At 57.6% G+C, this 16,393-nt stretch overlaps 1 protein-coding gene across 2 annotated transcripts in view; it reads right to left on the bottom strand.

The window, feature by feature from the left end:
- The window catches only part of NCS1 (neuronal calcium sensor 1), a 55,761-nt gene that overhangs the window by 18,396 nt on the left and 20,972 nt on the right, over nucleotides 1-16,393 (bottom strand). For both annotated transcript variants that reach the window (XM_086684278.1, XM_086684279.1), the window contains exon 2: nucleotides 10,179-10,203. In XM_086684278.1, coding sequence (XP_086540404.1) covers nucleotides 10,179-10,203 — 25 coding nt within the window. The remainder of the gene's footprint in view (nucleotides 1-10,178; nucleotides 10,204-16,393) is intronic.

The raw sequence follows: 16,393 nt of genomic DNA, 5'->3' as shown, positions 1-16,393 counted from the left end.
GGCCGGGGTGGACGCCCACAGCCAGCGGGAGGCCGTGAAGGAGGCCAGGCCTCCGTGCCCCTCCCCATCTCCCACCGGACACCTGCAGGGAGCAGAGGCCCAGGGAGGCCAGGTCCCTGCTCAGGAATGGGACGGCTGCCCCATCTCGCCCTCTGCCCCATGCCGGGCGCTGAGCTCAGGGATGCGGGGTTCACAGATGAAGGTGCGGAGGCAAGAGGTCGGTACCTCCCACCGCAGGTACCAGGAAGGGACCCGGCCTCCCACAGGACCCTCCCCTAAAGCCTCCTCCCCAGCTGGGTGCTCTGGGCCGCAACTTCATACCCGGGCAGGACACACGGCCAGGGAGAAGGGGCGTTTTAGGGACAAGACCTGATCCGTGACTCCAGGCCTCCTGGCCAAGACAGGTCCCTGGGCAGGAGGAGAGGACGGGCCTGGTGACCGTCTGGGGGCCGTGCGGGGGCACGCTCCAGCCACCAGATCACTCGGGGGCGGGATGGGGGCCCCCGCAGGCTTCTCACTGCCCCACGATGGATGTGTGGTATTTAAGTGATCCTGAAAGCCTGTTAAAAACAATGGAGAGAAGACAAAAGCCGCTCCTAGAGGGTCCCTGCGGGTGGCTCCTGAGTGGGGGGGGGGCGGTTTGCTTGGCTGCAGGAACCCCCAGCGCTGAGAGCAGCTGCAGAGAGCCAGCAGTGGGGGCCCTGCAGTGATAGCTTGGGGCAGGCGGGGACGCGGGGAGGCCAGCCTCCGTGGGGAGCCTTTCTGGGGTAGGGGGACCGTCCAGGTACCCCTGCAGAGGGCCCCAGGAAGCCCATCCCCAGGAAGCAACCCCAGGCCCAGCCTCCTCTTGCCAACCACCTCCATATTCCACACCCAGCCACACTCTCTAGAATGTGCCATACTATCTCCGGCCTCCAGGCCTTGGTACCCGTAGGCCCCTCTGGCCGCAAAACACATCTTTTTTCTCTTCACTGGGCTCAGCCACTCACCTACCTCGTCCCAGCTTTGACGTCGCTTCCGGGAATGCTGGCCAGGCCCCCCCATCCCCGCCCGCCCCAGAGCCGGACAGGTTCCTCTGCTCCCTCACCCCTTGGGAGATCCCCAGCACGCTATATCCCATTTGCTTCCAGGTCGCATCCCTGGAGGGACATCCCACTGTAACCTCTCTGGCATTGCAGAGCCCCTTGCCGGGGGTGGGCCCTGGTGTATGATGGGGGCTCAGTAAATGTCTGTCCGAGGAGATGGATGGACGGACGGACGGATGGACGGACGGACAGACGAATGCATGAACACACAAACTGCCAGACAAGGACGGAGTGAGACCCAGGTATCCAGTGCCTTCTTCCTAAGCCCCGAGGACCCTGGCCAGCACTTGAGAGCTTCCTGCAGACGGCAAGAGAACCACTGATGGGCTCCCAGCCCTCGGTGGATTGGCAGGGAGCCCAGAGAGGGAGACAGACCGTCTCAGGGTCACACAGTTAAGTCAGCAGCAGGATCAGAGCTCCGGCCAGGCAGAAACCGCCCCGTGCAAACGCGTGCTGGAGCCCTGCTGCCCCAAACGCTGCGCAGCGCTGTTCATCGTGGGAAGGTTGGGGGCACCCTGCCTCGCCAGAGCAGATATGGGGGGATCTGCTGCCCCAGACACCCCGGTCACCCCACCCTGTGAGCCGTCACGGCTCCAAGGTCACTGAGAGACGTGACTCCAGCCCCCACCCAGGGCCCCCGGCCTCAGGTTCCGACAGGCCCGGGCCCCCCACCCCCCGCCTCCCCCTTGAGACATGCTGCCACCAGAAAACCCGTTCCAGGAGGCCAGGGCCTTGTATGCCAGTCCCGTGTACCCCTCCCCTGCAGTGCCCCTCAGGTCCCCTGCTGGTATAATAAGTGGCTTAGACCAGCTCAGGGTTTTTCCACCCCAGCACCACTGACATTTGGGGTTGGGTGATTCTTGCGGGGGGGTTGGGTGATTCTGCGCACCGTACGATGTAGGCCTCCGTCTGCTAGGTGTCCGTAGCACCTGCTCCCAAGTGAGGATGACCAAAAGTGTCCCCAGACAAGGCCACGTATCCCCCCGGGAGCAGAACCACTCCAGCGGAGAAATACCGAACTAGATGGCCTGTGGGAAGCCCATGAACTTGAGGGGGTCTACACAAGCGTCTGCCCTCCCGGTGTCTGTGATTCTGCAAAACAACTGAGAGCCAGGCATACGGCTATGAGCTTTCCAGGCACAATTTCACGCAATGGTCCCATGGAGCCCAGGAGGCAAGGACTATTATGCCCACTTTGCGGATGGGGAAATGGAGGCTGGGGAAGGTTCCGTTCGGCCCAGGCACAGGGACTTCACTCAGGACACTTTCTGCTCAGCCCACTCTTCCCCTCCCTCCCCTGCTGACTCCCACTTACCCTTTCATTCTTGGTTTCGGCGTGTGCCTTAGAGAAGCCCTCTCTGGCCACCGCGGACGGAGCCATACTCCCAGCCCCCTGCCCCTGGCCCGGGCCTCAGTGGCGCCTCGTACAGCTGTGCCTGGTGACTGGCTCGTGTAACCCGTGTGGCGGTTACACGGGCATCGAGACAGGGACCACGTCTCCTCACCCGGCCCTGAGTCTGCGGGGCCCAGCACCGTGCCTGGCACACAGTAGGTGCTCAGTAAATGCTACACGGAGTCGCACAGCCAGCAAATGAGGCAGCCGACGCTAGAGCCCTCTGCCACACGTCCGGGCTTGCGTCGGATGGGGGGAGGGGGCCGGGATGGGGCATCCTGCCCTTCGAGGCCCGACGCGCTCAGTCGGCCTGCTTTCCTTGGTGCCTTCTGTTTGCTTCCAGGCCCAGGGTGGAAGCCACAGCGGTCCCGGCATTCCCGCCGGCACACGTCAGGCCCAACGGAGGGGGAGACACAAAACCTGTGCTGCTGTCAGTTACCTCCACCAACTGGCAACCGGGGGTGCCCAGCCCAGGCAGGACCTCAGGGCAGGATCTTGGGGCCCAGCCCCAGAATCCCCAGGCACCACCGAGGACGGACGGCCCTGGGGGCCCACCGCGCAAAAACCCACTGTGACAGGCCACCCGCCTCAGACAAGGGCCCCACGCGTGGGGCAGAAAGGAATTGGGGACCCATCTTTGTCTTGTACTTATTATGACTAAGCTCTGTGGTCATGGTTCCCTTTGGTCGCACGGAGCACGCAGGGATTCTATAATATAAAGAAGTTAAATTTTTGTGTTGGAGTACAAAGAACTGAAAAGGAAGGGCTCAGGCTTCCCCATCAGGCCTGGCTGGATCCCACCACCATCCCTGCCCCGGCTGCCCGGAGAGGCCAGCCGTCCCAAGGGGGAGTTGACAGACCAAAGACCCCTGATGCGCCTGCCGCATCCAGCCACTTAGCCCGGGGCACATACAGGGAGGCCCTTAACGGTTAGGCCAGTAAATTTCACATTGTGTGTATCTCACCGCGTTAAAAAAAAAAATGTAATTAAAAGCATTACAGAATGTTCTAGATCAGGCATAAAAATATCAAACACAGGTACGGTCGGCTGAAACACAACATGTGTTGTAGCAACGTGTCGGCTGTAACACGACAAATGGGAGATACTAAGAGTTATTTATATCCAGATACATTGGTGAAGCATGATATCGATCGGCCGTTATCCACCAAAAAATGAGCGACTTTTTACAAGTTATTGTTGGGGGGGGGGGGGCGCCTGGGTGGCTCTGACGGTTAAGCATCTGACTTCGGCTCAGGTCACAATCTCACAGTTCGTGGGTTCGAGCCCCAGTTCGGGCTCCACGCTGACAGTGTGGAGCCTGCTTGGGATTCTCTGTCTCCCTCTCTCCCTGCCCCTCCCTCTCTCTCTCTCAAAAAGAAATAAACGTTAAACAAATAATAAAAAAAATAAAAACCGAACCAAACTACCATCACACCTCCACCTAGGTTTGCCTTTTTCTAACCATTCTTAGTTACCAGGACTTGTGGATGCTATTTCGTTTCTTTTTACGGACGTACGAAGAAGACATTTCATTAAATCAATTCTCTCTGTACCTGTCACTAGTCTTGAAATCGTGTTCGAGAACAGGGCTCTTAACTCTCTGGGGGCCAGGGACCCCTCTGGGAATCAGACGGAAAGCTACGGGACTGAGCCTGGGAGACAGGCACCGTCCCCGAACGCCGTGCGGGCAGCTTCCGGCCACACGGGTGTCTGACAGGGTTGGCTGTGTTTGGGGGCCAGCTCTTCGACACAGGGCGGGGACGAAAAGAGAGAGTCGCAGATGTGACAACTGCATTCTTACGCTTCTTTGAAAGGGAAAGGGAAAAAAAGAAACGTGTCATTTCATAGAGCGAGGGAGGCTGCGTGTCACTTAACAAAAACACTTCCCCAGCGCCACCAGCCTGGGCCAACGCCCGTGTCCCCTTGGGGACTCTCCTTCAGTCCCAGCTGCCTCCAGCCCCCCCCCCAGCACTGGCCTGGCATCTAGTAGGTGCTAAACAAACGACTGAGTGAGTGAGTGAAGGAAGGAATGAATGAATGACTGCTCGCCCTGACACGGGGATCCCTTTCCCATTCAGCTTCTTGTTCTCTGAGACCCCCGAGCGAGACCCGAAGGCCCCAGGCTGCTGGGACTTTCCGAACTCACTGCTCTCGCTTGCCATGAACTTGGCCCTGTGGGAGGCTGGCCGCAACTCCCTGCATGCCCGTCCCTCCCTGTCCAGGGTACAGCGCTGCCCGCTGTCGTGGGAAAGGCAGGGAACAGGTGGGTTAACGACGAAGCGTCACCCCCAGCGGCAATCAGCCCCGAGCCCCAGCTGTCTCCGCGGCGCCCGTGATCTTTGCAAACAACCCCTCCCGTTGGCAACCCGGTCGCCCCCTGAGGATGACATCTCTCCTTCTTGCTCTCCTCCCCCACCAGCCCCCGCTGTCTTCGGCTCTGGGGGGGGGGGGGCTGCCCAGGCAAGAGCCGGCAGGATTGAGCCCCCACGGCCTGAGCCACAGAAGTGGAAAGGGCTGGACCCAGACTCCACATACATACACTCAGCCCTGGGCCACCTGGGCCCAGCGTCTCTGCCCTTCGGAGCTTTAGTTTCTTGGGGAAATTTGGAAAATAGAAAATGCGAGAGAAAAAGCTACCGCAACCCACGATGCTGGCACCCAAGGTACCCACGCACCTACCGCCAGCTTCCAGCCGGCTTCCCTCCCGTCTTGTGCTGTCCGTCAGGGCCTGGGGCCGGGCTGGGGGCGGGGAGGGGTGATGTGTGCCCTGCTGCCTCTCTGCTCTCCGAGGGGCTGCAATTTCACAATCATCTGGAAGGGCCCGGGACCCCCTGCGGTTTCTTAGCCCCCAGTGCGGTTCCTGACCGTCCACGGGGACAAATCATGCTCAGGGAACAGAGGCGGTTGAGAGCAAGGGGCAGGGACCCAGGCTGGCCGTGAACCCTGACACTGGCCTCACCGCTCAGCCTCCGACCCCCTCCCTCCAAGTACAGATCGCGGCACAGCAGCGCAGGGCTGTGCAGAGTTGACCCCGAGGGCAGCGGGAACCTGGTGCCGGCTGAGAGCCCAGAGGACGCTGGTCCGGGCACCCCGTTGCTGTGGCCTGGCCCGCGCTCCTGACAACCTGGGCCCGACCGGCGCCGAGGTCGAGTGCTATTCTCGGCTCTGTTTCCTCTCCTTGGCCGGCCCAGGGCCCATCACACAATCACTTTCGAGGCCTGGGCCTTGGGGCACCCGGCTGGCTCCGCGGGTGAAGCGTGCGATTCTAGACCTCGGGGTTGTGAGTTCAAGTCCCATACTGGGCGGAGAGATTACTTAAAAAATAAAATCTTGGGGGCGCCTGGGTGGCTCGGTCGGTTAAGCGTCCGACTTCAGCTCAGGTCATGATCTCATGGTCCGTGAGTTCGAGCCCCGCGTCGGGCTCTGTGCTGACAGCTCGGAGCCTGGAGCCTGTTTCAGGGTCTGTGTCTCCCTCTCTCTCTGCTCCTCCCCTGTTCATGCTCTGTCTCTCTCTGTCTCAAAAATAAATAAACGTTAAAAAAAAATTAAAAAATAAAAATAAAATGAAATCTTTAGGGGCACCTGGGTGGCTCAGTCAGTTAAGCCTCTGATTCTTGGGTTTCGGCTCAGGTCGTGATCTCACAGCTGTGAGATCGAGCCTCACATCAGGCTCTGTGCTGGGCAGAGCCTCTCTGCCCTTCCCCTGCTCATGGTCTCTTTCTCTGAAAATGAAGAAATAAACTTTAAAAAAAAAGCCTGGCCCTGGGTTCTCTCGCTGCATAGCGGCTGCTGAAAGTCAGCACAAAACAAGGTGATCCTGTCCAATGCTGGAGAAACAGGGACTCGGTGGTCAGTGCGGGCCTCTCCGAAGAGACGCCAAGATCTGGGGGCAGAGGGAACAGCAAGGACGGCGGCTCCGAGGTAGGAATGAGTTTGGTGTGGCTGACGGACAGGAAGTGTAGCAAGTGCCCGGTGAGGCCGGGGGAGAAGGTGGGGTGAGAGACCCTGGGGAGCCCCAAGGGCCAGGGAAGGGGTTGGGGCTTTATTCCGAGTGCGGTGGGAGGCCCTAAGGGGCTTTAAGTGAGCGCGTGGGGTGTAGAGGGACAGACAGACAGACTGGAGGAAGCCAGAGCCGCTATCCTGGCTGGATCCGTGCAGGCACTTTGCAGGTGGGACAGGAAGTGTCTGCGGTGGCCCTGCGGGTCTCTGCATGCCCCTCCCCCTGCTTCCCCACCCCCACCCAGACGGCCCAGCCCTAAACTGTTTGCTGCCCCGGGGTGGACTAGGCCTGGGAACCCCGTGTTTTCCCAGGGAGGGCAGGGCATCGGCACATTCCCCAGATGTTGGGGGCCCCGAGAGCTGTTTGGAACAGGAAGGTGCTGGCTGGGGGCTTGGTGACAAAGGTCCTCTGGACCAGGGCGCTTGGGATCCTACCTGTTTCCTGAGCAAAAGACAGAGGGAACAGTGGGCCACCCACGGCCCCAGCCAACCAGTGACGTTCAGGGCAATCGAGGGATAATAACATGCGTCCGTTTTGTGTGCCCGCAACAAGGACACTGATGGCCCTGGGCACTGCAGGGATGACCCAGAGCGCCGGGATCTGTGATCCATTACCAATGTCTGCTGTGGGCACGGGTGGAGAGAGTGGTGGCAGGGGTGTCCCTGTTTAACCATCCCTGGTCTAGCTTCGCCCCGAGGGATAGAGCCATTCTAGAACACAACAGTGGGGTGGGTAGTGGGCTGGCCCAGGAGAGCCGAAGAAAGGCACCGATTCACCTACCTCCTAACCTCGAAGGCGCCACCAAAATGAACCAAAGGACATGTGTTCGAGGCCCACAGAACTTTCTGGCAAAGCAAGATCCGTTCCGGTCTTTGTAAGCTCTTTAGAGAGAACCCCCTTCTCACAGGGACTGGGTGTCACCAGGCCTCGGGCCCCAGTTCTGTCACGGGAGTCCCAAGAACTGCTCTCCACGGGCCAGCCTCCAGGGCTCTCTGTGCTTCCTCAAACACACGGAGGCTAATCCCACTGAGCCTCTGTGCTTGCTAAGCCCTGTGCCTGGAACTCTCTCCCGTGGCCGAGCCCTTGTGCAGGGGGCAGCTGACACACCAGCTTGGCGAGTGAGCAAAAGTCATTCCGTCTGCCTGGGCCTCAGTTTCCCCGTCTTCATAACGAGCAGGGGGCCTTGAGTCTCCGGGTTGCTCCGGGGGTTATAGTTGGTGACGATGTCAGCATTATCACCAACACCGCTAACGGAGAGGAGGTTACGAGGCTCTGTTCCGGACGTCTCACGTGAATCAGATCACCTCCTCTCTGCGGTATTCCTATAAAGCGTGACTATCGTTACCCTCCTTTTCCAGGCGGGGAAACTGAGGCACTGAGAAGCCCAGGAAGTTGTTCAAGGTTGCTCAAACAGAATGCGGGGCACGGGCACTCAAGCCCAGCGCCCTGGTTCTGAAGCCCACCTGGCCCTGCGTTCCCGGGGGGAAACACAGGTGTGAGCAGGGCAGGACCCGGGGGGCTCAGGGGCCTTGTCTAGGAAATGCCACGATGGCACACTCCTCTGGGTGACGGCGAGGAGGAAAATGAGGCCGCGTCTGAGAGCTTGCAGGGCACACAGTGGCGCCAGGGGACAGACCCCACCCTCCTCCCTGCCCGGCCCTTCTCTGCACCTCTGTTTCGTTTCCTCAGCTGCCGTAAAGACGATAAACCGTGTCGGCCCCCAGGGCAGCTCCCAGGGGTCAAGAGCCATGTATGGGAAGCACATGGGGTGTGCTTCTTGGGGCCTGAGCACCCACTATGGCCAGGCTCTGGGGACACAGGCGTGAAGAGGACAGGGCCAGCCTTCAGGGCCAGGAAAAGAGGCAGTGAATGCTACCTGCTGTGTCCCCGGCTGTGGTGGGGGCCCCGAAGCTAACCGGAGGGCCCAGGGGTTTCAGGGAGGAAGCCTTGAGGGTGGGGAGATAGGAGCCAAGCAAAGAGGGGGAGGGGTGTCCCCAACAGGGGGGACAGCCCGAGCAAAGGTCAGGAAGCCCCAGAGGGCGAGGTGGGTTCGGGAACAGACAGCAATTCAGGCAGGCCAGAGGGCGAAAGGAGTTTGCAGTGAGACTGGACGGGTCAACAGGGCCAGCCCAAACCAGTTCTCATACCCACATAGCCATGCCGGAGGCATGGACTTCACCTGAGCTCCAGGGAGGGTTTAGGCAAAAGCCCCTCTGGCTGCCAGGTGGGAAGGAGGGAGATTATGTACAGATGGGGGACCCCAGAAGGCTTCCTGGAGGAGGTGACTTAGGTGAGCTTTGGGAGAAGAGAGCTCAGAGAGCCTAGGAAGGTAGGCAAGAAGGGCGGGGAGTTCTAGAAGGGAGATAGGGGTAGACAAAGGCCCAAGGAAGGAAGGGCAGGCGAGTTCTGGAAGGGAAAGCCTTGGAGATAAAGACCTAGAAGTAGGATCCTTTCTGGAACGCTCCCCTGGGGAAGCAGGAAAGTGAAAATGAGGTCGGAGGCAGATCAGATCCACGCGTTGGTCCTCGGATGTGGGGGGGGGGGTGGGGGGTGGGGGGTAGGTGGCGGCGGCTGTTCCCCCCACATCCGCGCCCCTTGTGGGAGCAGCCGGCCGGGCGTCCAGCGCGGGGCCCGCAGGGTTGGGCAGGTCAACCACAGCTCCCACCCTCTGCAGCCTGGGCTCAGGGACAGCGAGCTGTACGGAGTGGCCCCTGGGGGAGGCTGGCCCTGCACCGCACAGCTGCCCGGGAGCCTCACGGCCTGGCTGTGAATGGAGGGCGGGGGGGCGCATCTCTAGGCTCCCCCTGAACGGTGCACAGAAGGCCACTGGCAGTGGCCATCGTCCCCTGGGCCCCGTGCTACGACCTTTGCAGGGAATGTCTTCTGAGTGCATTATCGTTCCCGCCATACACATGGGGAAACTGAGGCTCAGAGAGTCACCCTAGGTCACTCGGATAGGAAAGGCCAAGTCAGGATTCTCAAGTCCATTTCTAAACCGCCAGACTTTTCTGGAAGTTGTCCAAGCTTGCCTCGTCCCCTCCCTCACCGCCCCCCACCCCCTGCCCCGACCTCAGGTCTGCCTTAGTGTGTGACCTCCGCTGTCAGCTCTACGTTCCACAGGTGATAAGACAATATGCCATTCCCCTCTCGCCAGCCCAGGCGGGCATCACTAAGCTGGCATTAATCCCCCACTGGTATACTTTCCATTTGCTCCACTGCACACAGCCTCAGAATCCTTCTTAACCTGGCACTCTGGGCAGCCGCTACGGATTGATTAGAGCTGGCATCCAAGAGGACACCTATCGGCCATCCCTGGTCCAGTGTCACCCATCACTTAATAGAAGGGGTGACTGAACCCCGGAAATGGGAAGAGACTCGTCACGGCCACCAGCGATTTAGTGACAAAGCCAGGCCTGGGACCCAGCCTCCTGACTCGTTTCTGGTGAGCGGGGCCCCGTGGTCCTTAGAGATGCCGCAGAAAGCAAGGACTCACCAACGACCCCTCCCCGCCCCGGATCAAGTGGCTTTCCGTCAGTCCCTTGGGAACAGAGGAATCCAACCCCTTGGATGGTGGCTGAGCCACTCTCAGAAGCCCCTCCGCGGGCCCCTGTCCTGGGCAGCTAGACTGCCGTCCCATCAGGCCAACGCCCACGCCCCCAGGCCTCCCCGCCGACAGTTTGGGGAAAAGCAGTCACTCACCACTGCTGGACTTCCTTCTCGGTAACTGCAAGAGAAAAGAGAAGCAGCCTTTTAGCTCTGGGAGGTGTCTCAGGGGACGGGCTGCCCCGGGGGACCCCCTTCCTGCCCTCCCCAGCCCGCCCCGCGGCGCCCCTGCCCCCCATGGTGGGGCACCTGCCGGCTCTGAGTAAGAGCTTGCCCCAGGGGTGACCAGTCCCAGTCAGGAGCTCCGTGTCCAGCCACCCCCGCGGGGGCCACCCTGGCCTATCCCTCCTGACGCCCACTGGGCGTCCACGAGGACCGGCGAGAGCAGGAGCGTCACCCCCAGGCCAACATTTAAGATACGCTGTTCCCCGCCTCGCAGTCCTGGCACAGCACAGGGGAGTCAGAGAGGGCACCCGGCTGCCCTGTCTGTGTACGGGAGGTGGGGGGATCCCAGGACCGAAAGGCTGAGCACCCCCTCCCCGCCCTCCCTCCTCGGCCTGCCCCTCCAGCTCCTTATAGCGGTCGGTCCCAGGTTCTTCTACAGGCAGTACAAGAACAGCGCCCAGAACGAAAACCTGGGACAAGCCACATAATGTGGTCGAACATCCAGCCAAGCCCAAAGAGTCATTCTTTATTGAACCATGAAACAAACAAAAAAAAAATCTCTTTTTTTCTGAAAAGTACTACATTGGCTCGGGTTGGAGGCAAACCAGCGTTCTCCCTACAATCAGTGAATGAGCACGTCGAACCACCTCCAAGGCCGCACTCACTCTCCCTGGGGGTGGCCACGGGAGACTGCCTCCAGCAAGCCGTGCCTCAGTTTCCTCATTTGTAAAGCGGGAATAACAGTAACCGTAGCTGCCAGGGGAGCTGTCCTGGGAATTCAATCAAAACTGGTGTGAGAGCTCCTGATTCCCAGGCACAGACGCTGACTCGGTCCAGGCTTGTGGAGGGAAGGAAGGAAGGAAGGAAGGAAGGAAGGAAGGAAGGAAAGAAGGAAGAAGGAGGGAAGGAAGGAAGGAAGGGAGGGAGGAAGGAAGGAAGGAAGGAAGGAAGGAAGGAAGGAAGGAAGAAGGAAGGAAGAAGGAGGGAAGGAAGGAAGGAAGAAAGAAGGAAGGGAGGGAGGGAGGGAGGGAGGAAGGAAGGAAGGAAGAAGGAAGGAAGAAGGAAGGAAGGAAGGAAGGAAGGAAGGAAGGAAGGAAGGAAGGAAGAAGGAAGGAAGGAAGAAGGAAGGAAGGAAGGAAGAAGGAAGGAAGGAAGGAAGAAGGAAGGATGGAAGAAGGAAGGAAGGAAGGAAGGGAGGAAGGAAGGAAGGAAGAAGGAGGGAAGGAAGGAAGGAAGGAAGAAGGAAGGAAGGAAGGAAGGAAGGAAGAAGGAAGGAAGAAGGAAGGAAGGAAGGAAGGAAGGAAGGAAGGAAGGAAGGAAGGAAGAAGGAGGGAAGGAAGGAAGGAAGGAAGGAAGGGAGGAAGAAGGAAGGAAGAAGGAGGGAAGGAAGGAAGGAAGAAGGAAGGAAGGAAGAAGGAAGGAAGGAAGGAAGGAAGGAAGAAGGAAGGAAGGAAGAAGGAAGGAAGGAAGAAGGAAGGAAGGAAGAAGGAAGGAAGGAAGGAAGGAAGAAGGAGGGAAGAAGGAGGGAAGGAAGGAAGGAAGGAAGAAGGAAGGAAGGAAGGAAGAAAGAAGGAGGGAAGGAAGGAAGGAAGGAAGGAAGGAAGGAAGGAAGGGAGGAAGAAGGAAGGAAGAAGGAGGGAAGGAAGGAAGGAGGAAGGAGGGAAGGAAGAAGGAAGGAAGGAAGAAGGAGGGAAGGAAGGAAGGAAGAAGGAAGGAAGGAAGAAGGAGGGAAGGAAGAAGGAAGGAAGAAGGAAGGAAGGAAGGAAGGAAGAAGGAGGGAAGGAAGGAAGGAAGGAAGGAAGGAAGGGAGGAAGAAGGAAGGAAGAAGGAGGGAAGGAAGGAAGGAGGAAGGAGGGAAGGAAGAAGGAAGGAAGGAAGAAGGAGGGAAGGAAGGAAGGAAGAAGGAAGGAAGGAAGAAGGAGGGAAGGAAGGAAGGAAGAAGGAAGGAAGGAAGAAGGAAGGAAGGAAGAAGGAAGGAAGGAAGAAGGAAGGAAGGAAGAAGGAGGGAAGGAAGGAAGAAGGAAGGAAGGAGGAAGGAGGGAAGGAAGAAGGAAGGAAGGAAGAAGGAGGGAAGGAAGGAAGGAAGAAGGAAGGAAGGAAGAAGGAAGGAAGGAAGAAGGAAGGAAGGAAGAAGGAAGGAAGGAAGAAGGAAGGAAGGAAGAAGGAAGGAAGGAAGAAGGAAGGAAGGAAGAAGGAGGGAAGGAAGGAAGAAGGAAGGAAGGAAGGAAGAAGGAAGGAAGGAAGAAGGAGGGAAGGAAGAAGGAAGGAAGAAGGAAGGAAGGAAGGAAGGAAGAAGGAAGGAAGGAAGAAGGAAGGAAGGAAGAAGGAAGGAAGGAAGAAGGAAGGAAGGAAGAAGGAAGGAAGGAAGAAGGAGGGAAGGAAGGAAGGAAGAAGGAAGGAAGGAAGAAGGAAGGAAGGAAGAAGGAAGGAAGGAAGAAGGAAGGAAGGAAGAAGGAAGGAAGGAAGAAGGAAGGAAGGAAGAAGGAAGGAAGGAAGAAGGAAGGAAGGAAGAAGGAGGGAAGGAAGAAGGAAGGAAGAAGGAAGGAAGGAAGGAAGGAAGAAGGAGGGAAGGAAGGAAGGAAGGAAGGAAGGAAGGAAGGAAGGAGGAAGGAGGGAAGGAAGGAAGGAAGGAAGAAGGAAGGAAGGAAGAAGGAGGGAAGGAAGGAAGGAAGAAGGAGGGAAGGAAGGAAGGAAGAAGGAAGGAAGGAAGAAGGAAGGAAGGAAGAAGGAAGGAAGGAAGAAGGAAGGAAGGAAGAAGGAAGGAAGGAAGAAGGAAGGAAGGAAGAAGGAAGGAAGGAAGAAGGAAGGAAGGAAGAAGGAGGGAAGGAAGGAAGAAGGAAGGAAGGAGGAAGGAGGGAAGGAAGGAAGAAGGAAGGAAGGAAGGAAGAAGGAAGGAAGGAAGAAGGAGGGAAGGAAGAAGGAAGGAAGAAGGAAGGAAGGAAGGAAGGAAGAAGGAAGGAAGGAAGAAGGAAGGAAGGAAGAAGGAAGGAAGGAAGAAGGAAGGAAGGAAGAAGGAAGGAAGGAAGAAGGAGGGAAGGAAGGAAGGAAGAAGGAAGGAAGGAAGAAGGAAGGAAGGAAGAAGGAAGGAAGAAGGAAGGAAGGAAGGAAGGAAGAAGGAGGGAAGGAAGGAAGGAAGGAAGGAAGGAAGGGAGGAAGAAGGAAGGAAGAAGGAGGGAAGGAAGGAAGGAGGAAGGAGGGAAGGAAGAAGGAAGGAAGGAAGAAGGAGGGAAGGAAGGAAGGAAGAAGGAAGGAAGGAAGAAGGAGGGAAGGAAGGAAGGAAGAAGGAAGGAAGGAAGAAGGAGGGAAGGAAGAAGGAAGGAAGAAGGAAGGAAGGAAGGAAGGAAGAAGGAGGGAAGGAAGGAAGGAAGGAAGGAAGGAAGGAAGGGAGGAAGAAGGAAGGAAGAAGGAGGGAAGGAAGGAAGGAGGAAGGAGGGAAGGAAGAAGGAAGGAAGGAAGAAGGAGGGAAGGAAGGAAGGAAGAAGGAAGGAAGGAAGAAGGAGGGAAGGAAGGAAGGAAGAAGGAAGGAAGGAAGAAGGAAGGAAGGAAGAAGGAAGGAAGGAAGAAGGAAGGAAGGAAGAAGGAGGGAAGGAAGGAAGAAGGAAGGAAGGAGGAAGGAGGGAAGGAAGAAGGAAGGAAGGAAGAAGGAGGGAAGGAAGGAAGGAAGAAGGAAGGAAGGAAGAAGGAAGGAAGGAAGAAGGAAGGAAGGAAGAAGGAAGGAAGGAAGAAGGAAGGAAGGAAGAAGGAAGGAAGGAAGAAGGAAGGAAGGAAGAAGGAGGGAAGGAAGGAAGAAGGAAGGAAGGAAGGAAGAAGGAAGGAAGGAAGAAGGAGGGAAGGAAGAAGGAAGGAAGAAGGAAGGAAGGAAGGAAGGAAGAAGGAAGGAAGGAAGAAGGAAGGAAGGAAGAAGGAAGGAAGGAAGAAGGAAGGAAGGAAGAAGGAAGGAAGGAAGAAGGAGGGAAGGAAGGAAGGAAGAAGGAAGGAAGGAAGAAGGAAGGAAGGAAGAAGGAAGGAAGGAAGAAGGAAGGAAGGAAGAAGGAAGGAAGGAAGAAGGAAGGAAGGAAGAAGGAAGGAAGGAAGAAGGAAGGAAGGAAGAAGGAGGGAAGGAAGAAGGAAGGAAGAAGGAAGGAAGGAAGGAAGGAAGAAGGAGGGAAGGAAGGAAGGAAGGAAGGAAGGAAGGAAGGAGGAAGGAGGGAAGGAAGGAAGGAAGGAAGAAGGAAGGAAGGAAGAAGGAGGGAAGGAAGGAAGGAAGAAGGAGGGAAGGAAGGAAGGAAGAAGGAAGGAAGGAAGAAGGAAGGAAGGAAGAAGGAAGGAAGGAAGAAGGAAGGAAGGAAGAAGGAAGGAAGGAAGAAGGAAGGAAGGAAGAAGGAAGGAAGGAAGAAGGAGGGAAGGAAGGAAGAAGGAAGGAAGGAGGAAGGAGGGAAGGAAGGAAGAAGGAAGGAAGGAAGGAAGAAGGAAGGAAGGAAGAAGGAGGGAAGGAAGAAGGAAGGAAGAAGGAAGGAAGGAAGGAAGGAAGAAGGAAGGAAGGAAGAAGGAAGGAAGGAAGAAGGAAGGAAGGAAGAAGGAAGGAAGGAAGAAGGAAGGAAGGAAGAAGGAGGGAAGGAAGGAAGGAAGAAGGAAGGAAGGAAGAAGGAAGGAAGGAAGAAGGAAGGAAGGAAGAAGGAAGGAAGGAAGAAGGAAGGAAGGAAGAAGGAAGGAAGGAAGAAGGAAGGAAGGAAGGAAGGAAGAAGGAGGGAAGGAAGGAAGGAAGGAAGGAAGGAAGGAAGGAAGAAGGAGGGAAGGAAGGAAGGAAGGAAGAAGGAAGGAAGGAAGAAGGAGGGAAGGAAGAAGGAAGGAAGAAGGAAGGAAGGAAGGAAGGAAGAAGGAGGGAAGGAAGGAAGGAAGGAAGGAAGGAAGGAAGGAAGGAGGAAGGAGGGAAGGAAGGAAGGAAGGAAGAAGGAAGGAAGGAAGAAGGAGGGAAGGAAGGAAGGAAGAAGGAGGGAAGGAAGGAAGGAAGGAAGGAAGGAAGGAAGGAAGGAAGGAAGAAGGAAGAAGGAGGGAAGGAAGGAAGGAAGAAGGAAGGAAGGAAGAAGGAGGGAAGGAAGGAAGGAAGGAAGGAAGGAAGGAAGGAAGGAAGGAAGGAAGGAAGGGACAGACAGGAAAGTGGGTGTTAGGGGGAGGTCAGCTGAGAAAAGGAACTGCGATCTCTTCCCAGGGAAAAGGGAAGGGAGGCCCAAGGGGGTGTCCCTGAATTGCTGTGGCTGATTGGACACGAGGAGGCCGCTTTCCAAAAGCCGCTCCAAGGGAGCCTGTACGAAGTGCCAGATACCAAGGGGCCACTGGAAGCCCGGCTCTGTGCCAGGGCCGGGCCTCTGTGCTTTGACTCAGCTGCCCTGACCACAGCGCCCGAGGGAAGACAGGGTGACTCTGCCCTGGCGCCAGATGGGGAAACTGAGGCACGAAGGGGCCGGGACCTGAAGTGATGGGGTGAGGGTCTGAACTCGGGCGTGTGGCTCGGCCGCCTGCCCCACAGCCTGGAATCGGGTGGTCAGACTCCCGGGGAAGCCTGGAGGCCGCTGCCAGAGCCCTCCCCCCACAAGCCCAAATCCCAGGCGCCCGTCCCAGAGCAGACAGCTGGTGCATGGAAGGCATGACAAGGGCGGGAGGTGCCGATTACCTGGACCGGCCAGACCCGGTGTTAGAGAATGCAATTCTCCAAGAGAGTTCGGGCAGAGGGGGGAAGGAGGGAAGGGGGTCAGGCAGGGGAGGGGGGTGGAGAGGGAAGCAGACCTTGGTCGAACCCGAGCTGAGCTGTCCTGGACTGCCACGCACGCCTGGTGGGGGGGGGGGGGGGGGGGCGCGGCAGGGGCGGGGAGGGGATGACGTGCAAAGCCCAAACCTGGAGAGACACAGGAAACCCACCAGGGCACAGGCGGGGGCTTACAGGTCCGCGCTCTGGAGCCAGACGAGACCGCCTGGATTCAAATCCAACGCCGCAGCTTTTTTTTTTTTTTTTTTAATTTTTTTTTAACGTTTATTTATTTTTTTGGGACAGAGAGAGACAGAGCATGAACGGGGGAGGGGCAGAGAGAGAGGGAGACACAGAATCAGAAACAGGCTCCAGGCTCTGAGCCATCAGCCCAGAGCCCGACGCGGGGCTCGAACTCACGGAC

Source organism: Puma concolor, chromosome D4 (assembly GCF_028749965.1).
Source record: "Puma concolor isolate L17-30 chromosome D4, mPumCon1.1.hap2, whole genome shotgun sequence".
Classification (NCBI taxonomy): Eukaryota; Metazoa; Chordata; class Mammalia; order Carnivora; family Felidae; genus Puma; species Puma concolor.
Note: the sequence above shows the minus strand (reverse complement) of the source record. Positions and strands in the feature narration are given on the sequence as shown.